General features: G+C 42.0%; 1 protein-coding gene across 1 annotated transcript; it reads right to left on the bottom strand.

Annotated features, from left to right (window-relative positions):
* Positions 1-311: 311 nt before the first annotated feature.
* GAD1 (glutamate decarboxylase 1) lies at positions 312-24843 on the bottom strand. The gene is made up of 16 exons (XM_032190307.1): positions 24774-24843; positions 23340-23402; positions 19005-19163; positions 18106-18348; positions 17195-17285; positions 12487-12599; positions 11037-11152; positions 10863-10942; positions 10604-10658; positions 9368-9484; positions 9143-9207; positions 6626-6704; positions 4812-4961; positions 3793-3900; positions 3036-3125; positions 312-1287 (listed from the first exon to the last, which is right to left on the bottom strand). Exons 1-16 carry the CDS (start codon positions 24841-24843, stop codon positions 1114-1116), a joined length of 1773 nt encoding a protein of 590 aa, XP_032046198.1. The 3' UTR covers positions 312-1113.
* Positions 24844-24887: the final 44 nt, after the last annotated feature.

A 24887-nucleotide genomic window follows, 5' to 3' on the forward strand; every position in this document is an offset into this window, starting at 1 on the left:
AAAATGAAAATTCTAATAGATTAAGGGGATTTCATTATTTGACAATCTATATACAATGTTAGAATTCTTTCTAATCAGTAAAATTATCTGTAAATTATTATTTTAAGGGCACTACGATTTAAATGAAAGTGTCAACTAATATTTTTGTATTTTTTCTTTGGCTCACAAATACACTAAAATACCATAAACATTATTTAGAACTTCAATAATATATAAATAGGATACATTACAAATGGAAGAAAATACAAGACAACTCTTTAGCATGGTAAATCTCTGCATATAAATAAGCAAATATTTCATATACCTACAATTCAACAGTTATCTTGCTGTAAAACTATTACATTTAAATCCTTTTACACAAAGTCAATTAACAATAATATACACAATCTACACAAATTAACCTCTAAAAATACAGCAATAATATACCTGTTACAATGACTCTGCTACGATTATCCCCTGATGTGACACTAAAGGGGAAATACAACTATTTTACTCAAAGGTGCTGTTGGAGATTGCTGTTTTGTATGTAAGAGAAGCACCAACAATAAGATTTAATACTGTTATACATTTTCTTTAGCTCCTACGAATCTACATTTTAGAAATGTTTCTATATGTCTATTTTTACCTGGCAAAAAATCCGTAGCACATTATCCACGTCATTAGATGTTGAAGGAAAACTTACTTCTCTTAAAGTGGAAAACATGCTGTGGCTTAGGTCTAACTTTATAACCACTTTATATATATATATATATATGTATATATATGTATATATATAATTATATATATATTTATACTGTACATATGTACTGTGCAGAGTTCTTAATTTTCTATTTTAGTACTTACTAATTTCCTGCTGACAACAATAAACAAGACCAATGTAAGAGTCAACAGTACTTCAACTTCAAGATAATACATTTTCCCTCAGTAAAATGATCTACCAATACATGTATGTTTTAGTAGCCTATACCTTGTTGTTGCTGTTTAATGATGTCTTAGGAGATTGGAGCTTACAGAAAGGGAATTTCCTTAAAACGTGTTCTGCAGGACTGGGTTAAAAAAATAGCCAGTACTGGAAAACAGTGAATTAGAGAAATAAATAACTGAACCATTGCACTACAGCTCCTGCCCCAGTCTCTCTATTTCCTCAATGAGGAAGTCTATGTCAGACTTCGTTGCTGCTGGATTTGAGATGACCATTCGGAAGAAGTTGACTTTATCACCCTGTGGCTGATATCCAACCATGGTAGTACCTGACTCCATCATCAGTGCTTTGATTTTTGGTGCCACCTTTAGAAATTAAAATGAGAGAGAGAGAGTTTCAATTTTTTTTTAATGTCTTTTCTTTGTATATCACAACCTTTCTTAATTCAGGGAAAACAAAACAAAACAAAAAAATTAAATGGGCAGATCAAAAAGGCAATACAAGAGCAAAAGCTTGAAAAACCACATGCGTGTTTAGGATTGGATACGTAAAGGAAAATCAACAACAATAACATCCACCTTTTAAGGAATCTTTTGATTATGAGACAGACACTAGCATCCTAGTGTATTCAGTCTGTAATATTTTTATATATCTAGCGTACATATCATTTCTATATGCTGATTAATTAATTTCTATTCTTATAGCCCAAACAACGAATATTCAAATGACAGGTACTGGAAGTGCACAGTTCTGCTACGGTGTTTGGAAAAAAAAAAGAGGTATGGATGATTTTGTCATAAAGAATTTTATCACACCCCCTCCCCCCAACAAACAAACAAACAAACAAAAAACCTCCGGTACTCTGGAACCAACTTTTTGAGGGTCCTGGATACTTTCCATGAAAATATATTTGTTCTCAGGGCCAATTTGCTAGCAGGGCAATAAGGGAGATGGTGGAAATTTTTCAACAAGATCTCTGTCATAAAGAATATTTTCTGCTAGCATAAGCCATGGAAATCTTCCAGTATTCTTGCAATACTGCACATTTACCTCAGTCTGACTTCCTCGCTTTAATTTATAAGGAATACTGTTCCAACCATCTTAATATTTGGGATTGAGTAGGGCAGTTTTGCTGTTCAGTTCTGTCTCCTGCTCTACTGTCTGCCAGCCAAGGTCCGATTTCTGGTTCTTAACTGTTTTGTAGGATGCTTTATAACGTTCTTTAACATGGTCAAGTCAAACATTTCATCTTTATTCCCAATCTCACCTATCTTCCTTTTTTCTCTCACTTTTGGCAATTTCTTTACTTAACATATCAGTGGGTTGATCCAGGAATTTTTGTTCTCTCCCATTCTCTTTCTCAGTGTGTTGCAGACAAAACAGTATCTACAAAACCTCCCAATTTGGCCCATTCTTCCTTTCCACACATAAAAAAAATGCAATTCATTTTTACAACTATAAAATCATTCTTTTGTCTGCTTAATTTATTTCATTCCACTTCTATCTGTCAAAAATGTTTTTACAAAATTAATGTCTTTCACTTCCCTCAAGTCCTATATAACAGAGAAATTCTTCTGGTGCTTGTACTATGCCCTCATTGCCCTTTGTCATTTCTTAAAAAAAAAATCCCAAAGTCTTTCAGAAGGTATTCATTTTCACTGAAATGCAGTAATTAGTTAAATATTACAAAATCACCCATTACTAATCAAGAACATTTAAAATCAAAATAAAAACTTGACAAAAAGCTCACAGATTTTCATGTCCTTTACCTGTCCCTTTCAAATAATTACCCTTTCTTTTCTCTTGCTGATATGGTGTTCAAACAGGATGGGGACCTTTTTTGTGCCTAGCTACTTTTTAAAAACTGTTATATGCTTTTGGGACCACAGAAGTAATAAAAAACAATGAATAACCGAGTTGTTCTATAGGGAAAATGTGACCAGCCCCAACAGGAGACAAAGGTGAATAAATATCAAGGTCATAACAAGCAGTTGGAAAACTGATGTCCCAGAATCTAGAACACATGTCAAGACATGGACGTATTGTTTTGAATTAACACAATACTTCGGGTTGAAATAGCAGAGTATATTTTTGCATTTAACGTAAGTCTCACCCTGTGTAACTTTTCTCGTCTCTCATCGCAGTCTGGCATGCCCCTGAGACTTGGTGGAATATACCAAAAACATACGTTTGTATGCTCTGGCTGCAAAAAGAATAACCAAACACGTACATCGATAAACACAATAATACAGATCAATCAGACATTCTATGGGCTAGCATATTATAGCATAGACTTGGATGCCAAAAAATAAATAAATACAGTACTGCTTTTTGCATCTACTATCTTAGATCCCTATACATCATCCCATTTGCAACATTTTAGGGTGCTAAGTGTCAATGTCTTCTACCTTCATGCAGTTTTAAGGGGAACTGCTTTTCAAATTCCCTACAAGGTCAACCCCATTTTCCTTTTTGTAGTAAATGAAGAGATAACAGATATGCTATTCTATGAAGCAGGAGTTTATACAGTACTGGGAGTTTCCACAGAACACAGCAAAAACAGATTTGCAGTTATGTACATGGCAGCACCTGGAATCTCAGAATTAATAGATTGCTTTAAGGTAGTCTTCATGCCCTAAACTCAAAAGACCTCTGGAGAGGAGAGAGAGAGGAGGTAAAGCTGACATCTGTGATATAAACCCACACGTAATTGGCCAAAAAATCTCCCCAGATGTCAATAGTCATGTAATTCTTCGGAAAATAAGAGCAGTTCTGTGTAACTGGGTTGAACTATGAGAGGTGTGAAGACTGTTTTCAGAATTCCATATGGATTTAGCTCCTACACATAGGTTAAATGAAAGAAAACTTACCTCTCCTTCAAAAACCATTTCAAATTCTTCTCTGTTTTTGATTTTAGTATAGAGATATTCTGCCAGTTCCAGGCATTTGTTGATCTGATTTTCAAATCCTACTGTACCCTTTATAAAAACAAAGTATTAATTATATAGTAATATTTCATTCCCTGATGTAATCAACTTTGCAGACAGGCTTCAATCTTAAATGGCTTCGGACAAATCATTTAGCAGAATTATCTGTTGTAATTTAAAAGTAAAGTTAATCAATCACTACAGAAGCAGTTAAATATATCATAATTGTAATCACTATTTCCTTTTGTTCTGTTTTTAAGAATATTTATGATGATAAAAACAAAGACTTCTGGTATTTTTAATAGAGTATTTTTTTCAGTTTTCAAATATAAAAATACTGTGTCTTGGCATCCCAGTTCTTCTTGAAGACCATGAACATGGAACAGAAACACAACTGAAAGGGTAAGATCTGGGAAGTAATTTATTTATCTAAACAGTTTGCTAGAACTTTTCGTTTTAAAAAGTCAGAAAACGAAAGCCTGTTTGCTTAAAGTCACTGTCTACCTACCGGTCTTCTGTAGTATTGGATTTTTTGAAAGATCATAATCCCAGAAAAAGTAGATGAGCATTGATAACAAATAAAATATGAAAAAAAAAAAAACAAACTAAACAAAAAACCTTTTTTCTTATAAGTATACTCCTTTATATGAATGAATAAGTAAAAGAAAATCAAAATTATCTTACTATTTCTGAACTACACTGAACTACACTACTAGTTCTGAACTAGACTATTTCTGAACTACACTGAGCAAGTGACTTAAAACTTTCCTATTATTTCCATCCAAACTATTGATGGCTAATGTCCTACAAGTTGAATGGTTCTTTTTTTTAACTTAATTCTCAGATATACCTATATGTTTAGAAACTGTGATTATGTAAGTGTTAAAAAAGCCTTCCATTACATGAATCTTATAAATTAAATAAATAATTACTGATATTTGAACTCTGATTTTATTATTTACCTTTGCTTTCCACATCAACCAGAATTTGAAAATGTCCACATGTCGACCACACTGTATTGCCTTATCTCCAGTGTCATAGGATACATCATACTGTTTATCTTGCTGGAAGAGATATCCTGCGCACATTTGATTGCAGCCTTGAAGTATACCCTGTAATGAAAGGCATGGACATATATGAAACATGTCATAAGTGTGAATCTGTATGTATTAATAATACATATACTGTATATCGAATATGTACAGAAGAATTGTTCTTTAAACAACCAAATAATGAAATACTGACCTTCTTTTATGAACATGAGCCACAGATGCAATTTTATAACCTAGGGTGGTTTCCTTAGCAGTTCCTGAGAAGTCATACGGTTTTACACACCCAGACATCCACAACTGAAAAAACGTCCTCAGCTGCATTTGGATTCTTAATTTCCAATACTAATTTGGTACACTTCACATTGTAAAGCTGTGTTTTTAAGACTTAAACATTTGATGTATTAACTTAATACACTAGAATAAAGTTGTGGTTTCTCAGTGCTGCATATAGCTACAGAAACTGTAGAAAAAAAAATCTATGGCTCCAACTTCATATATTTTCCAGCTTAATGATACTTAGCATTAGTGATAACTATAAACACAGATAATCTAAACTGGATATTTTTTTGCTTAGAAACGTTTTAAAATAAGCAAACAATGGGAAGGAGTGCATTGCAGCCTTTAAAATGATTGTCTACAGACCAATGGAGATCTACAGGCTACAAAAGGATCTCTGAAAGAAACACAAAGGAGAAAATTCCTGTATGTTACACAGAGTTTATATATGCAACATTTCTAAAGCGGTCTGCGTCTTCTATAAAATATATTAGTGGTCCTTTTAAAAATGTCAAAGACCACAGCTCTAGCTGATGAACACAAATACACCCATCAAAATTCCCCCACAGAGAATAATTTTGCCAAAATCCTGCAACAGTTTGCATGATAAGCATGCATGCCACTAAATAATGGCTAGTGCTTCCCTCCAATAGAGCTCAAAATGCCTTATAAAGGTGAGTATAACACTTCATGGGAAACGTTCAGTTTAGAGATGGGTCAACTGGAAAACAAATGGCTGATCTAGAACTGAACCCTACAACATCTACACCTCTGCTCTACAGACTGCTACCACTTCCTCAACAAACATCTTCTAGTAGCAAATGACATGTTAGAAAATAGGAAAAAAAAATAGTAGTCCTATCCACAGACGGCATGACTTTTTTTTGATTACCTAAAGAAAATACTTAGAACTTAAAAGAAATAAGACACCAGTCTTGCATTGATGGCAACAGAGAATCTAGAAGGAAGCCCTAAAAATACATAGTATGTATTTACACATATAGATTATGTGTTTTTAAAAATTAATAAAGCAGTGTGGCTTGCTTTTAACATAATTGAGAAACTTTTAAATTACCACAGAAGGTAAAATACTTGCTTTTCAAGTAAGCAGTTTAGACAGTGACCAATTACTAACACCAAGGCTGTATGTTCAGTATATCATGGGAACAAAGGGACAGATTCTCAGATGAAATAGACTGGCATGGCTATAGTGTTGTTCTTAAAATATGCAAAGATCCAGCAGCTGAGTATCTGACCCATACTGTCAACAGCTTTGACAAAAAGAAAAATGAACAAACAAAAATTTCCTAAACACAATATAAATCCACATGATTATTCCTTCCAAAAGAAGTTTTGAAATGAAATGGATTTTGCCATATTCTTTTGAAAATCAGGGTTTGATAGTTACATTTTTTTTTAACTGCATAATCACTAAATATAAAACAGACCTTCTCCCGGACCAGAATGGCGGAACATTGCAACAATACTCCCATCATCTTGTGTGGATTCCAAGTGACTGAATTGGCTCTACAAACAAAACAAGCAAACAAACAAACAAAAATACATTCAGCTAGGTATGGAAAACAAAAATTCAACCTGGAGTGGTCTCTTTAGTTTTCTGCTTGTAGCTGGAAATGCATGGAGATTTTGACCAGCTTATTTCACTATGGAGATCACACTATCTCAGATGTCTCCTTTCCCAGCTGTATCATCCAGGAAAGGAATTTTATGTGCATTAACTCTTTAATATCAGACTTCTGCTTAGTTTCTATTAGTATTAATACCAGATAATTAATGTCAGACTATGCTGAGTAGCTGAAATACTAACTTCATCCCCAGATGTGTCCAATTCTAGAAATAGCACTAACAAACCTACCAGAAACAGTCTGACAGGTTATTATTGATTCAAGGTACTAACAAGCAGATGGGGCAAAGAATTAAGGAAAATAATATGAAGCACTGAAAAAATTCAGTTCTTTGCCAAACAGCTGCTGGAAAAGTATAAAGCAAAGCAAAATACACTTCTAATGCTTATCTGCTGCTCCAGGTAGAGCCATAAGAGGCCTTTTCTATACTATCTTGTCAAGTCTATGGACTGTTAAAAGGCTATAAAACTTTACAGTCTTATCATTCTGCACGTAAAGGTTAAAACTCCTTATGTGTAAGCACAAGTGGATGCATAAGATCACCTAATTTACTTGTCAAACAGATAAGATTTTCTGTATTTTAATATATCATCCTAGACAGTTTAATGATGATGCTAAAATAAATGTACCACCATTCTATGTCCACTGACCTCTTCACCCCAAGTTATTAATTACCAAACGTCCTCTTGATTCACTGCATGTTCCAGTAGAAGAAACCATATAATGACATTTCACAGACTATACAGATGTTAACACAATCTGGTTTAAAGAAAGTTCAAAGGGATTTCCTCCTTCCACCCCTGTCTCTCAGAAGACACAGACACAACCACGGTTCCTCTGTTCCACAGTTCCTCTTCAACGCAACTTCTTCACCCAAGTCTGAGGGTGACTGATTCCACAAATACCCCAGATACAATTCCAATTTTCATCTGCGCTTGGTTAGATAGTAGCACATATTGGCCAAAACAACAGGGCAGCCTGGGCTGCACCTAGGCAGCTCACCCTCCCTCTAAGTCTTAGGTAGTGCAGCCAGCAGGTTAAGTAGCTCAGCTGGTGTCACTTTAGAGATTGCACTCTGGGAGTCAAGTATCTTTTTAAAAACTTCAATAATAGTTCAGATGGAGTAGTCAAGAAACAGGAACTTTATATAACAGCTTGTTTCCTTCTGAGAGTGCTATGGTTTCAGTTTTGCACATTCATTTAATTTTCAGGGTTCCAAACAAAGGCAATTTCAAGTAGCATTCCAAAGAAGCATTTGGTTTATTTTAACATGAAAACATCATTCTCTATTCTGCACAGTCAGACAGCCAGAGGCTATCCTCCTGCAAGCAATCCAAGCTATGTACCCATGGCAGCATGCCAGTCCTCCTATGTCCATGTCTCTGGGCAGTCCAAGTCTGCCTGAGTGTGAGCAACAGACCTCAGCTGGGGCCTGTGACAGTCAATTACATGGTACATGTGAGCCCCATCGCACGTTTGAAGATAGTACAAGCTGTTAGAAAAGAAATAATATCATGCTTCGTGGCCTGTTGTTTTCAATATTTGCTAATTAACTAAGCTTACCACCCGAGTTAGCACCTTTGGGTTTACCTCACAGCAGAAGAGGTGTGCCAAACTACTTTGACTAAACCAGTGTAGCTTAAGGAAATTGTTTTATAATACTAACCTCATATTAGACATGTTGACATAACATGAGTGAGTGGCAAACTGGACTGGGCAGAGGCTTATACTGTTCTGCTGTTTTGGAGTTCTCTTACAACATCCCACTTTGTGCCATAAAGGTCCATGCACTTTTCCTACCAGTCCTTCCATATATTGTTTTTTATCCTGTACTTGTTCTTACTTACAGTATGAAATGACCACCACTGGGAAAGTCTATCTAATGAAGAACTCTGTTCACTGCTCTTATTTTATACCTTTATACAGTGCCCACATGCAGCACAGCTGGCTCAAGGAAGAGTTTGAGTAGAGGTAGAGTTTGTTTCAAATCCTTTTTTGATTCCCTTGAAGTTGATACCTGCAGTGATGGGAAAGACCTTATGTTTCTGGTTCTTCATTACTGTTCTGATTTTTATTCAGATGGGCAGCCTTTTATGATAAAGTAGTTTCAGGGAAAGTCTAGAAATAAACACACCCATGGTACTACGAATATGGCATCTTCTATAAACTACAGCCTTGTCAACACTGGGTGTGGAAACATCTATGCCAAAGCCTATACATGGAACTCCTAGGTCTAAATCTTTTCATGAATTTGTAAAGTGTCATATACCTTACAAAATTACTTAAATAACAGGATTACTAATACGGAGCGTGTAGTACCTTTCTATTCCATTCAATTTATGACGATGCTTTCGGGACATTAAGAGTCCACCTCCCCAAGCAGCCTGGAAGAGATAGGAATAAAAAGAGAAGACTTGTTGTTTTGAAAAGCCTAACATATTTTAATTTACTCAGGTTCTAATATTAAATATTTTAAATCAAGACAAAACGTGTAAACTAAAATCCTATATTGCTTTAATAACGTCATGTGAGTAAGCTACTTACATCTACATGGAGCCAGAGGTTGTATTTTTCACATATATCTGCAATCTCCTGTATTGGATCAAAGGCTCCATATACTGTTGTGCCTGCGGTTGCATTTACAAAGAGAGGAATGTATCCCTACAATAAAAATAACAGTATTAACTATAAAATCCAGCCTCTTTCAGATAAACAAAAACAAACAAAAACCATGAAAACCATTTTAGAAATGTTGCTACCCCATTTTCCTGTCTGAAAATGTTTTTCTTCCCAAGTGAAAAGTACACACAAGCACCAACAGAAACTGAAAAACTGACTGCAAAGTAGGAATGAACTGTCTGTTTTTATTGCACTGTAAGTCCACAAAATTAACTAGTTAGAAGGTAGAGAATATTATTTTCTCTAATTCTTTCTGGTGAGGAGATTTAAAAGTTCTAGTACCACACTAGCAATAGTCAACTAAAGCTTAGACTTTTATAGAAATATAAAGGAAAATTAATTAAATGTGGTAAATTGTGATTTGAAAGCTTGAAGTTATTCCTTTAATCTTTATCTACTGACAAACAGAATAGAGCAAAACAAAGCCATCCGAAACAAAAGTATTAAATGTAGAACCATAAGATCAAAATGAGACAATTTCGAGTTAGGTCAAATAAATGTGAACCACAATTCCAAGTATAAAGAAGATAAGAAATCAAGAAAAATCTTGATACCTCTAACTTTGGTGGTTTTATATAAAATTAATGGATTTTTCATTGTTCTGATTTAAGAAATAATAATAAATGCTTCAAAAAATTAAACTTGCTAGGTATAGTCACTAACCCTGCAGCTTCACACATGGAATCTAAAGGAATTTTTAGGACTAACATCCAACAGAATTTTTGATGTTTTTAACTAAACCTTAAGGTTTGGATAAAAGTAGTTTTAGTTTCGTGTTTTAGTATTTTTTCATACTATTTCCAAACAGAAAATTATTTTAAAAATTCATAAAATACAGATGTGGGTCAAAAGTGTGTTAGATAGAGAGAGAGATAGAGAGAGAGAGAGAAAGAGAGAGACTTTTAATAGTAAATGGAAACCATGGCAAGATAATTCCCTAAGCAATATAGAAGTGTATAATTAATCAGCTGAAAAAATGTTATTATAGCATTTATATTATTATAATATGTTTGTTTAATGTTAACCCTCAGCCTTCAAAGGAAGAGGTAATATATTTTACTAAGCTAAATATTTAAGCACTAGTTTTTTTAAAACGCAAACCTTTTGTTTCGCTTCCAAAATTTTTGCTTCCAAATCAGCTGGTATTATTTTGCCTCTGTAATTATTGTAGAAACAGAAAGACAAAGAAAATTAAAGAGTGCATAGAGAAATACTAGCTACAGTTGAAATAATTTAATAGGATTTTCTCAACAGGCCATTAGCAACTTGACACACTGTATTGAACCAGTCCTTAAGTACAATAAAAGAAATTTAACAGATGAACATATTTAATATATCAAAACATTAGCATCTATCCTACCTTTCATTGCATTTTATCAAAATCACGTTGTCTGTTCCAAATCCAAGTGCAGCTCCAGCTTTCTTTATTGAGTAGTGACTCTGAAGGAAACCATGCACATTTAATGGAGTAGTCATTTAATAATGAAATGTCTTCACAATATACATCAATTAGTTAACAGAGTATTGAGCTCACATGTTCTGAGGTAAAGAGAACCAGTTTAGGGACTGCAGCCATGCCTTTGGTTTTGACTTCAGGGAAATATTTGTAGCGTGCAGCCATTATGCTGTACATGTTGGAAATAGCTCCTCCTGTGAATGAACAAATAAATGAATGAAGACTCAGAGTGATGATGAGAAAAAAAAATATCTTATTAGACCAAAGACATACAAGACTCACTTGGATTATCGGTGAAAGTGGCAGTGAACTATGAAAAAACAAATCTCTGAAATATGTGGTCATATGTCTAAACAGCATAGGGACAGACGCTCTATAAAGCCATACTGATAATCTATCATCTCTTTCAATTGCTAATATTTTGAAACACATTCCTAAAAGGTCGGTTTTCATTTCACTGCTTTTGCATGACAGCTTCTTGTTAGCATGAAAAACAGGAAGTTACTGAATTCTCTGGGTCTGAAGAAAATTCACATACTGGATAGATTTATCCTGTCTCATTGAAGATGTAGAACTAGATGGCTAAGAGGTAGCTTTCTACAGCTCAAGTAGTTATCCTAAGTTTCCTTTATAGTCAGTTAAAAGAATATTTTGATACTTTCAAAGAATGTGAATTGAGAGAAAATATCTATTTCCCTTTCTTTTCTTCTAAAAGGAGCTCAGGACAACTAGCTCAGTTGAACAATGCAGACAAGATTTAGTAATAAGAATCTTACCCATAAAGTTTAGGGGAATTTCTTCCTATAGTACTTCTTCATCAACTAGAACACTGGGCAAAATCTGTATTTTTCTTGCAGGTGGGACTAGAGACCAAGCAAGAGTGCATTTCTGGATTTTAGGTAGGCTATTCCAAAAGGAGCTGGAATTTGCCCTTCATCCTGTGAAACATGATGGTTTCTCTTGAACAACAAACCCAGAAATCTGGAGTTCTGCTGGGTGCCCCAGCTTCCACATGGTTTCCCAGTCTTTTCTAACACTGCTAACAGCTTTTATACTGCTTTCATGGGAAGACGCTTCGGCTTGGTCTTCAGAATGATACTTCTGAAAATCCAGTTGGATTTCTGGGAAAATTATGGCCCAGAAAGTGACAAACAGTCCCTTTTCTTAAGGCTCTCAAGAACAATTGGTCAGGAGAAGTTGTGGTTCTGCAGGTCATTACCTCCAGAAATGACACACAAGAGAAGGTGTCTAAATGCCTAATTACATGCCAGAGCTCATAATCAAGCTTTAAAAATGTCAGCCATCATAGACAGACATGCCCAAAGATAAAAAATATTTTTTTTCAACTTCTTTTTGTGGGATGTTTGAACAAAGCATGTACTTCAGGTGAGAAATTCATACTTCTAAAACTCTGCCGTCATTTTGTCTTGAAAACATTTCAAGCAAAACGTGGACATTCAGACACAGCTTCTGTTTATTTGAATATTTTAAGTTTTAGTAAACCAACAAAAACACGAGAAAAACCCACCAGGTGAGAATATTCCATCGCCATCTTTATTTGACCATCCAATAATCTCTCTCATCTTCCGAAGTGTTATTTGTTCCATGAGGACAAAAACAGGGGCAATTTCATATGTGAACCTACATGGATAAAGCAAACAAAATAAAATAAATAAATAAATATAGATTTCAAAACACACAATCAATTCTCAGTCTAAATTGAAAACTAGAAATGTGAAAATGCTCAATTCATATAAAAAAAAAAAAAGGAATCTGCAGCATCTGATATAGCAAACTTTACACAAGCACAAATCCTCAGGAAGACAAAATGTGAAATATTGGTCAATAAAGACCTGCAGTATCAATAACTTTTCTATTATAACCAACATGAGACCTAATGTTTATCATCAGTGTGCTAGGGACTGCTGTGCTGTCACACATTTGTCTCCCAAAGTGCCAATTCCTTATGAAAACTGTGAACTTACTGAGCTAACCACAGCCATAATTAGAAGTATTGAGCTAGGCCTTCAAAGTCTAAATACAATTAATTATGTGGATTTATTCCGTTGATGATCTCCAAGGACAACTTATTTCTACAATACCATGTGATCAATAACTGTCAAGAGTAATTATAAATGATGATTTTCTAATTAACAATTACAAAAAAACAAGACAGCAGTCAACTGTTGTACCCATTTAATGAGGGCAAAACACATTGCATAGTCTGGTATGCCATGATGTCACAGATAGCTCTGTGGATGGAAAGTGACAGCCATACAACCATTTTTTGGATAAATTGCTACTGCTGTAAATAAACTGCTTGCTGTGTATACCAAAAAATAAATAAATAAATAAAGGGGGTGGGGGGGTGGAGGTGAGAGGGATAGGTGAAGGCAGAAACAGAAAGGAACTAAACAATTAATCTGTGATTTTTAACAGAATCTTCAAGAATATGACACCCTGACACTGGATCTGACTGATCATTTATGCCTTCCACTTGTACAATTTTACGAATGTGTACGTTGTTTCTTTAATACTAAAATGACACTTTGATAATAGGTATGGCAAACCTTGAGGAGACAGGCTATGCCTGAAAGCTTGTCTTTTACTTATATCTACACTGCTTAGTTTAAAATATTAACTTTCATATTTTTTTTCTTATTATTATCATTGCTATTTTGAGAAGCAAAAATACTACTTATTTTGCTTTGATCATCATCAGAACTGTCAGAAATAGCTGAACATGGATCTGGATTTTGGGTGCTTCCAATAATTAGAGAAACACAAAATTAACAAACTAGCTGGTGTCTGCAATCTCCTCAGTAGCAAAAACATGACAGCTCATTTTGATTTGTGCTTTTTTTACATACTGCAAGTCTAAGACATATTCCAACCTTTATTTAGGCTGAAAGTCCAACAGAAGCCAAAAGGAACTCAGCAGTGTACAAAACAGTGTAGCCTAAGAGAGGACATACTTAAGTCAATATGATTTTTTTTTCCAGAAGTTTAAATGCATTTTTATTTTTATTTTGAGATCTTGCACACTGATCCCTACATACTTCCTGTAAGACTCAATGGCTTGTATAGAAAGTATACACTATTAAGCTTTTTTTTTTTTGTATTCAAAAAAAAAAAAAAATCACATGGGAATTTTAAATTCTACTGAAAAACAAGTAAAATAGAATTTACTTATTTTATTATGTAATTATTTTCTGAGTCTCCAAAGGCTTACAAAGAAGTCAAAAAAACAACTGTGGATGATTATAAATGACAAGACCACAGTAGTTATATTAGAAGATGGCTAAGATTCCGAATATAACAACTTGCTCAAGGTCAGTCCAACTTGTTTTAAACTTCAATGATTTTGAAAATTTTGCTAAAATGTAGAAAATGTGTTTGGCCCATAAGGAACTGTCCTACTTTAAAACCATTCTCCTGACAAAAAATCCTGACTAGATTTTTTTCCATACAGTTCCAACCTGTACAGGTATTTCTATGAATTAACTAAAACAGTCATGAATCTCAGGTCTTCTCTAAAAGAATAAAATAATGGTTTTATCTTGGTAGTGGGTAGCACTGGCTTAATTCTGCCCTCAACTAAAGGCAGAAGCATTTTTATTAGGACAAAGCGTTCTTTCCCTGTTCCCATTTGCCAATATTTATTTAAAAAAAAAAAAAAAGCATTCTGAGAACAAATATAAAGCATTTTAGATTATATATGTTAATTTTTCATAAATATGCATATGAATATTTATGTACAAATGCATAAACCCAATACTATCAACATAGTTCTCTCATCTTGGCTAACAGCGGGCATAAAACAAACTTCCAGACAGCATCATTGCTCTCTAACCTCAGCTGGCTGCCGTGTGGTGAGCGAGCTCCCCATACTACTGATCCCTAGAGCTAAGTGAGTAATAGCAGCTCCTGAAAATTCCACCCAGAAAGCCTTAAGCTCAGTGATGGAGCTATGAATAGCATGTTGATACATTATTTCCAAGTCAACGTGGGAAGTTTATTATGTTTAATTTAATATAGCATCTTCACAGTGACATTTAAGGAACGTTTCCTAATGACAATATATATTTTTTTTTTTTTAGAAAATACAGATGTTTTCTCAAAATCCATTTGAGAAAGGAAATATGTATTCTTCTAACTGTACACTAAGCGTATATTTTAAATAGTGTTTATAGGGGGAAAAGAAACATGGGAAATCGAAGACATACCCTACCACAATCCAGTGTTACTGTCACGTTACATGGTTGTGTAACTGAAATAGGTTAGAACAGTTTCCAGATAAAGGTCAAAACCTGCTCTTCCATGCCAGAACACCGCTCAGAACAAGTGGCATGTTCCCCCGAGCTCGAAGAGTAAGTATGGCTATTGTTAATAACCTTGTCAGTTCTTTAAATTGTATTTTACAAACATCTTGCTTCAACTATACTTGCAATTACTGTGTTACTTTTAAAGCAAATCATGTTGACCTTGGTTTGCTGAAAAAAGAGCTACATACCATTTTGCATTTGATAAACATCAAACAGATTCAATTTTAACACTTGCAGAAAAGTGTTTTCAAGATAGCTTCACGTTTAAAGTACAAATGAATCAGAAACTAGCTTTACAGAACTAGCTATTTAAAAATATAACTTTAAAACCAAAATAAGAAAGACAAAAGCAACTTCATAAAAGAGTTACTCTTACAGAACTAAGTGTGATGTTTCTAATAATGATGGTAACATTTCATAAGATTATCAAAGTCTGCCACAGAGTTGAATTCTGATTTGCCTTATTATATTTGTGCAATTTCATTGATTATGAAAGGATAGCTAAGCTAGGATAACTAAGTCAGTCAACGGAAATGAAGCCTGCAAAAAAGTGACACTCTTTAAAGTATGTTTTTGTCACAGAGGACCAACATTTAATCAAGATTTTATTTTAGAAATGTAATCAGAACTGTTTTAGCTTTTATTTATGGTCCTAGGAAGGAATAAAAAAGCACCCTGCACTACTAGTTTTACCATTAAAATGTATGCTGCTACTGTTTGTTGTGGTTTTTTGTTTGTTTGTTTGTTTGTTCTTCCAGTCAGCTTTTAGATCTGAATCTCTTACAGCATTTTTTAGCAAACAAAACTAATTGGAAAGATGATAATTGTAAAGAGCGGGTTGGTTTTGGCTGGAGCACCTTATGCAATTTTCTTTACTGCTAATGTCACAAAACAGGCACAGCTCCTAATCTACACAGAGCTGCTAGCGATCAGCTATACTTAATGAACCATTTATTCATGGATGGACCAGGAGAAACTGTTCATTTTCAGATCTGCAGATACATTTCCTGTGTTCTGCCAATTAGCAACAAACTACTCAGACTAGAGGTAGCTTTACAGTTAAAACACATCCAATACAGGGCTAAAACAGAAGGCAGTCAGTTACCTGCCAAATATTTAGAGTCCCAGCACATTTTGGAACATATGCAGATCAATACACAAAAACCATGAAAAAGTTTTCTTCACAAATGACACTTAGTTGCAAAAAAATCAGCATAACATCTTTCACTTTTCTGAAGCATTTCATTTTACTATCATTTACTGATGTAAAAAAAAAAATGAAGTTTTCTCACTGACAGGTTCTAGAAGTAATTTTTTACTTTTTCTGACTATTTTTTATACACTACTTTAACAAATCTTAGAGTAGGTAATTCCTTCATTACCATTAAACTAATTTCCAGTATTACATTTTTAACCCTTTTGAAGCCACACAGAAGTAACTTCTTTACCAGCACATACACAGGAAAAGGTGGTGGTCCAAGTCTTACCTCTGAAGCCAACGGGAAAAAATGCAGTAGTTTTGTTTATGTTGTATTCTACTGTTACTAAATGCAGAATTACTCAGTCTATAGACAAATCTTTAAAAAAATGTATGGAAAAGATAAAGACTAGTCCAAGAGAAGAGAAATCCTTTCTATTAGAATCAGAATATTAATAGCATATTAGAATCAGCATATTTTACTCACCATGTGCTCGGATATTTGCATTGTATTTATCAGAAATATTAAACTGTTCAGCTTCACGTAACTATTTGGTCTGTATTACTGTCACGGGTGACACTTTTATTGAAGATACACCAATCAGCATTTAAAGCTGATAACTACGGATCTATCACAATGCATGTCTATCGTGACAGATGACAACCCCTTTAACCACAGCACGAGGCACAGAAGCTGGCAAGACACCGCTTACATGTTTGTGTTAGCAGTCGATGTCAGCCACTCCCCGGCCAAGCCAATGATGTCCAGCCCTGTGGAGAGCTGATTGAAAAAGCGCGGATGACCTGAAAGACAATTGAGAGCGGCTCAGCACGACCCCACGGCTGTCCCCAAAGCTCCCCTTCCAACCCAGCAGCGCCCCTCGGCTCGGGGGGCCGAGGAGGCCCAGACTTCGCCCACGGCCTCGCTGCGGCTGGGGCCCTGCCGGCCCGTCAGCTCATCCGCCATTTCACCGCCCTCACGGAGCGGGCCGGGCTGCGGCCCCGCTGCCGGCAGGGCGAGCTTCGCCCGGCTGGCCTCAGCCTGCAAACAGGCGTCCCTTCGCTACGGGCGCGGAGCCCAAACGCGGCCAGGCGCCGTCGATTATATCGGCCCCCCCGCACACCCCGCAACGAGCTCCCTCTGGCAGCCCTCCCGCCATGGCGGCCCCACACGGGGCTGTTGCCGCCGAAGCCCCTCACTGAGCCCGACATGAAGCGGCCCCGGCCCTGAGGGGACGCGGCTGTAGGCGGCCATCGGCGGCTGCTTGGGAAGAGCCTGGATAGGCGGGGCCCCGGGGTAATGGGCTGAAATCCACAGGGTTCCTTTATTGATGATTCCTAGGATTTCAGTCTCTTTTTCATTAAACGTCTGGCGAACATAAAGAAGAAAAACTGCAAATTCGGCGTCATTTATGCCCTCATTTACCTAATGATATTGCTCCCCGGAGATACAGACAGCTCGCATTTCATCAAGTGAAAAAGATTACGTCTTAAAAACTTGTTTCTGGGCTCTGCAAACAGCACCGAGCCCTGCCGCCGGGGCCGGGCGGCGCACGGCTGGAGCCGAGCCCCCGGGGCCCGCTCTCCTCACCCAGAGGCTCCCCGGAGCCGTGCGAGAACCTACCTGTCCTCACCCCGTACTTGAGCGTGTCCCTGCAGTCCACCAGGATCTGCTCCAGGGACTCGGGGTTGTCCGAGAGCTCCAGGTTGAAGCCCTCCATGCCCTCCAGGAGCTGGTGCGGGTGGTGGAAGTCCAGCACTTTGGTGGACCTGTCAAACGTCTTCCTCACGTAGTTGAGGAGGATGTCCACGACCTCCAGCAGGAACTGCATGGTCTGCTCCTCGCCGTTCTTGGCGGGCAGCAAATCTGCGGGGCAAACCAGCCGTCAGCGCCTGCTTTGGGAGCGACAGGCAGAGATGAAGCAGCCCCGGCCGCCCGCAGCCCTCCCGGCACCTGGACTCAGCCTCCCAAGGGAGGGACGGGGCACGGCGAAACCGGCCGCTGCCCCGGGGCCCCTCGCCAGGTGGGGAAGGGCGAGCCCGGTCACCTGCGGGAACGGCGGGGCGCGCAGCCCCGGGAGCCAAAAGCCCCGCAGCTGCCCTTCACCTGGCCCGCTTCCTCCCCCGAAAAAAAATTAAAAAAAAAAAAAAAGAAAGAAAATAAAAGATTGATTTCTCTTCCCCACCCTCCCCGTAGCTAGAAATCACAGACCGTTTCATTGCTGATCTATTGAGGAGGAAATAAAATACGAAATTGCTCTCCTCCTGGGAGCTGGCTCTGGAGTGACCCCGGAGGAACAGCTGGAGCTGAGCTGCGGATCAGCCCAAGGAATATAAACGTGCATTTCAGGAAACTTTTAAACATCGCCAGTGCGGCCCTCAGCAAACACGCTCACGGCTCCCCTCAAAAGCAGCCAAGCAAAAGCACGGTCTGAAGGCGGCTGCACTTGCAGGGGAGGCAAGGGCAGACTGCTAGGGGACGTGACCGGGCTGGAGCACACAGAAGCTGCAAAGAGCGTTTACCTCTGGCATACAAATTGGAGAAGTCTGTCTCGGTGCGCCGGAACCTGGACTCCTTCTCGCTGTTCTCACATGCCAGCAGGCTCTTGGAGGACCGCCTTTCCTTCAGGGAGCTCACGATCCGGCCCTTGTCTTCCAGACTGTTGGTCCTTTGCAGGAACCCTACATTGTTATTGCAAGGTGCACAGGTCAGAGTTTTCTCACTTCCCAACATGTTTAGAAATATCTAAAGCAGCTCTCTAGACACCAGTTCGAAGCTGTGTTCGCTCTGGATCTGACTAATGAGGTCAGGAATAAGAGTATTTATGGGGTTTATTTGCCTCCAGGAGGGAGAGCTCAAAACGCCATCAACTGCAAAAACCCAGCCATGCAAAAAACAAATTTTTGTCATTTAGTGCAGTGGTACATTCTTATTAAGTCGATCAGACAGATTCCACTTCAGTAGCCAGCCACTGGAAGAGAGTTCAGGATGAGTCAATGCTATTTCAGCCTGCAGGCGAAGTTTATGGACCCAGCAGACAGGGGCAATGATGTATGATTAAAATCAGGGCCAGTTTTGCTTCTCCTCACGGTGCTCTCACGCACAAAAGACACGAGAGCGAGCAGCCGTCCTGGAGCATTCCCCGCCAGGGCTTAGGGACACGGGTAGCACTCACCAAGCCCCCTCCCCGGTGCCAGTGGGAATGATGTCCTCACCGGCACGTGTCCACACCATGAGGATTTTCCGCCCGAGAAAGCGCTTCAACACCGACCTCAATCCTCCCCGGGGTCCCTGCTCTCTCCGGACACGCAGCTCGGGCGCCCGGGGCCGCCGCCACCGGCCGGCGTGACAGCGGGGACGGAGCCACCGGCCCGAGAGCCACGCAGGGCCGGCCGGCTGCAACCGGGCGGAGCTGTGCCACCGGCTTCTCGGGATCTGTCCCGCGAAATCCATGCCCGCTAAAACGCGCACCGTGCCGGCCTCTCCCTCAGCAGCGAAGGCAGCGGCTTTGGGACCTCCCCGGCTGCGCCGGGCGCGCCCAGGTTGGGGGCAAGCGGTGACACCGCACCGCTCGGAGGGGCGCCGCGCTCCCCGGAGGTTTGCTCGATCTGTTTCGCTTCGAACGAGTAGTGCCTGAAACCAGGTCTCTTCGCGGCTGGGGACGCCCGCCAGAGAGGAAGACGTTGGAGCGAGGACAGCCAGGGCTGGCACTTCGCCCTTCCGCGTCCCCCGACGCCGCTCCTCGCCGGCCGCATGCCCCGGGCTCCTCGCAGCCCCGATGGCTCCCCCGGCCCGGCCGGGCCCCTGCAGCGCGGTGCGGGGACAAGGGAGCGCCCCGAGCCGCTGGGCCGGCCCGACAGGCTCGGGGCAGCCCCCGAGAAGGGAGCCCCGGAGCGCAGCCCCCTCTCGTGGCTGTGTCCGGCGCACTTTTGTCGTTTTGTCTCTTCATATTCATGCTCCGCTCATCAGCTTCCTTCTACGATGCTTTGAGGGACGTGAGCTATGTGAGACAAGCTATTTCATAGAATCTCTTTTCTTGCAGAAATTAGGAGTCCGCGACCGAGGAGCTTTATTCGTGTGCAGTTTTGTTACTGCTTTCAACCGCCCCTGCAGCGGACCGCGGGCTCCTGCACCTGCAAGTGGTGTTCGCCCGCTCATCGGGCGGCGCAGCTGACACCGGATTAGGTGCGATCTGGACTGGACTGAATTGCGGAGCGACCGCCTGCACCGCAGGTCCCGCGGCTTCGTTGTGCTTAGTTTGGTCACTCTTCTTTCCGCAGGTCTCCTGGCGGCGACGTTCGGCGGCAGAGCAGCGACGGGAGCGAGGTGCTCGGCAGGCCCCGCAGGGGTCGGGGCGGGCGGCAGGGGCAGCTCCGCAGGGGCCGCTCGGAGGGCGGAGGTGCCGAAAGAGGTGCCATCCGTACCCCGCGCGGAAAGAAACGAACAAACCAAAAAAGAGACCGCTGTAGGAGAGACCCAGCAGGCAGCAGCGCACGCCGTACGGCAGGGTTTGCCTCTCGCGCAGCAAGGGGGAGCGCAGCGCTCCCCAGCTGCATGCTGCAGGTGCCCCGCTGGGAGGTATTTGCATGGACGAGCATCAAGAGGGACCGAGTTTTTGAAGGCAGGGACTGACCCGGCGAAGGAGCCCCTCGATCCCCGTAGTGCCTACAATTCCTGCGTGGTTTCACAGAGAGGCTGGGCAGGAGGCAGCGTGCGAGGGACTCGGCGGCGATCCCACGGGCTGTGACTACGGGCTGAGCCTCCACCACGCGGGGCTGCTGCTGAAAGCCCACCTGCCTGCGGGGGAGCCGCGGCGGGCTGCCGACAACTCAGCCGTTCGCCTTATCCGGAGCAGTTCTGCCACGTCGAGTGCCTCCACCGACGGCAGCAGGCGGTAACGGAATCGGTGCCAGCGGCGGCGTTAGTCGGGGTGGGAGAGAGAGGTGCAGCCCGCAGCTCCGGGCACGGGGGGCAATCTTCCCGTGCTTTGCACGCTGAGATACTCCGAGACCTCTTCAAAACGTGTTATCTTTTCGAAGCTGATGCGTGCGGTGACGGGGCTGGGGGTGTGGCAGCCGCAGGGCTCTTTTCAGGCGGTGGCTTTCAAACAGAAAGGAACGGAGCTCGTCCTTAAATCGGTCAGTGATTTGAAAAGAAATGACACATAAATCTCGGGTGCGTAATTACTGAAAATGTCAAATACAATATAGGAAACGGGTGGAAGGACAGACCCATTGTTCAAGACCTGCGCTCTCTTTGAGCTGAACCCTTATTTCAAGTTCGCGTTGAAAATGAATAGATTTCGGTGTGATACACAGAAAGAACAAATCTTAGTTTTCTACAGCTTTGTAGCAGCACAATGCTTAGGGTCCAGAATAATGTCTTGTGAAAGGTAAGGACAAGGCGATAATCAGCTCTAATAGTCAAACGTTAGCTGGTTTAGCACGCGTAATTAGGATATTTGGCATCCTCAATGCTTCACTCCGTATATTTACCAAAGGCAGCCTTCCCTTTCTGTTCCGTGAAGGTGTTAGATCCCAGTGTGAGGGCTCATATCAGTCGTGATCGAACTCGATGATTCCGAATCACCGTTATTAGCCACGGTACGTTTTCCGTGTCAAACAGAAAAAAAAAAAAAAAAAAAAAAAAAAAAAAAAAAAAAAAAAGCCAGAAAAGGCAAGCTAAAACCGAGCAAAATAAAAACAAAACCAAAACATCATCCTTGCTTGCTTTGATTTCCCTTCACAAAGGCACTGCTACACTCTCTTTCGCCGCTCTCAAATCCAAAATGGTGGGATATTTCATTTTCAGTGTGTTTGATCTGACGCCTAAATTGAGGGAAGCTGCGATGTCCCCCTGTAACCCCGGTAGTCTAGCAACATGGAACGAGCCTAACGGTGCGTTACTTTATCAGTTCTGCTTGCCGGGCTAAATTAAAATGATGATGAAAAAGCCCATCGCTCCAGCCACTGAAGGGACTGGTAGGGAAACGGTCCATTACACGCGGATCAGAGGCTATTTATAGAACTAAGCGACTACTCGTTAATGCCGCCTGCGGGTTCCAACGAGATCTCTAATAGATACTGGGTTAAACGCTTGCACCCTGATTCGTTTTCTGTCCAAACTTCCGCATAGCAAAACGTTTAGCTTCGACTCGGAAGAGTAGGGCAAGGGGCTCAGACATGTCTTGGCTTTGAAAAAAAGCCCATTTCTCCCAGGAAATTATCCCCCGCCCCCTCCCAAAAGAGGCAGCTGGGGGAAATCGGAAATAATTTCTATTCATAAGGGGCACAGGCTAAGCTGAACGATTCTCGTCATCAGCAAATGAAAATTTGACTGTTTGTCCACGCAAACGAAGGCGCTACTGAGAAATCTGGAGAAGGAAGACAGCTTGTTATCTGCAAATGAATCTCTTGCTATAACGTTGTGATCTGATTGTGCATTTGTTTCCCTTCCTGCATCTCATGTGCCTGCGCGCTGACTGGCTGCCAGCACTATCTTACCAGCGCAGCAAGCTGACGAATTGCTCTTTAATAAGGCTCTCGTTAATCTTTTTCCCCCAGGAGATCCGTATTTTCTACTCCGATAAGGCTGAAAAATTTCAGGCGGCGAGGCGGCCAAACCCCCGTGGGTTCCCCCCGCCGGCCGCCCGGCGCTCCCCCCGCGCCTTCGCACCCCCGGCAATTGCAGGAGGGGCGGCGGAAAACGCCGGGGCCGAAGCAAACGCACGGGAGGGCGGCGGGACCGGGGCGCGGAGGGGAGCGGAGCGGAGCGGAGGGGAGGCTCCGTGCCCGGCAGGGGGAGCCCGAGGCCGCCACCCGGGGCGGGGTCGGGGTCGGGAGGTCGGGCGGACTTACCGCATATCTTCAGCCCGATCTTCCTGGTGCACCCGTGCGCCACGCCACACCACGAGTCGTAGGCTGCAAGAGAGGGCAGAGGAGGTCCCTGAGGCGGCGAGACCCCGGCCGGGACCCCGCCGGCACCACCCGGGGCAGCCCGACCCCTGCGCTTCCCCCACGCCCCCCCTCGGGGGGCGCCCTGTGCCCGGCCCGGCCCGACGGGGCGCCGGGGGAGCGCTGCCGGGAGCGGGGCGTCCCGGAACGCGCTGGCGGGGCTCCAGGGAAGCGGCGGCTTAAAATAAAGTGGCGTGAAATGGGGTCACAGCCGAGTTCAGGAATTAATTGGGTGAAAAATAGTATTTGACTGGATGATGGGACGCGCCTCACTGAGCCCCGGCCGGACTGACGGGCCGCGGGCAGCCGTGATGGGAGACGCTGCCGGCCCCCCAGCCTCGGGGGCACGGCACCGGGGGGCCGCCCCCTCCCCGCGGGTGGCACGGCGGCGGTGGCGGCGCCGGGGGGAGCGATGTGTCCTGGGGAGAGAGGGCGACGGGCTGGGGCTGGGCTCACCTGGGCGGGGGGGCGGCGGCCGGGGGCCCGGGGAGCCTCGGCCGTGAGGGGGCGGCTCAGCCCCCAGCCCGGCGCTGTGCCCGTCCCCCCGGCGGGGAGAAAGCCCAGCCCTCCCCCGGCCGCAGGGTGATGGCAGCGGAGTTGTGCCTGGCAGCCCTTTCGGGCTAAAAGCTATTCCCCGCCTTGCCTGACAACCTTTCGTCTCTTACTGTTGCCCCCGCTTTGTCTCGCGTGCTTTATAGCACGGAGCCTCCCCATTTATTTTTTTATTTTTGGTAGGCGACAGCCGGAATTGCCCGGCAGGGCTGTAAACTGATTCTCTATCCACCTGCAGCAGCCTCTGCTTCCCACTCACACCTCAATAACTCAAGGCGAATTCAGAGCAATTAGGAACACAAGGCTTTGAAAAGCTACAATTAGCATCCAAATTTCGCTTGATTACAGGCTTCAGCGTGGGCTGAAAGGAAGCTGTAGCATTAGCATTTATAAAACGTAAGGGAGGGGGAAGAGCCCGCTTCGAGCCATTGGTGTAACTTCGCCCTTTATCTGATTCATTTTCCCCGCTCCCTTTACATCCCGATTTTTTTTATATTTTTTTATTTTTGACAATTCAGTTTATTGTCTAAATCCGTCAAATGCGGCTGGAAGAGAAAGGCAGCGCTGGCTGCTGCGGTGGGCTCTCCCTCCCGGCGTCTTCCCCGCACGGCCCCCTCCCGCTGCCACCCGCGGCTGCTTTCTTTGTGTGGAGCACTTTCCGCACCTCGCTCAGCGGCGCAGAACGGGGCTTCACAGATTCACCGTTTCGTTTCGAATCTGGTCTTCCCGAGCCTAGGTGGAGGAAGCCTCCAAAATGCTTTAAACGAGGAAAAGATTAAAACCTACTTGTGGGTCGTAAATTAGTCGGGGTGGGGTCCGGAGCGTCGTTGGAGGACGAGGGAGCGGAGGAAGCCATCCTTTCAGAAAAGCCCCGGTCCCTGGAGCTCGGGTTTCCTTCGC

This window comes from Aythya fuligula, chromosome 6 (genome assembly GCF_009819795.1).
Source record: "Aythya fuligula isolate bAytFul2 chromosome 6, bAytFul2.pri, whole genome shotgun sequence".
NCBI lineage: Eukaryota > Metazoa > Chordata > Aves > Anseriformes > Anatidae > Aythya > Aythya fuligula.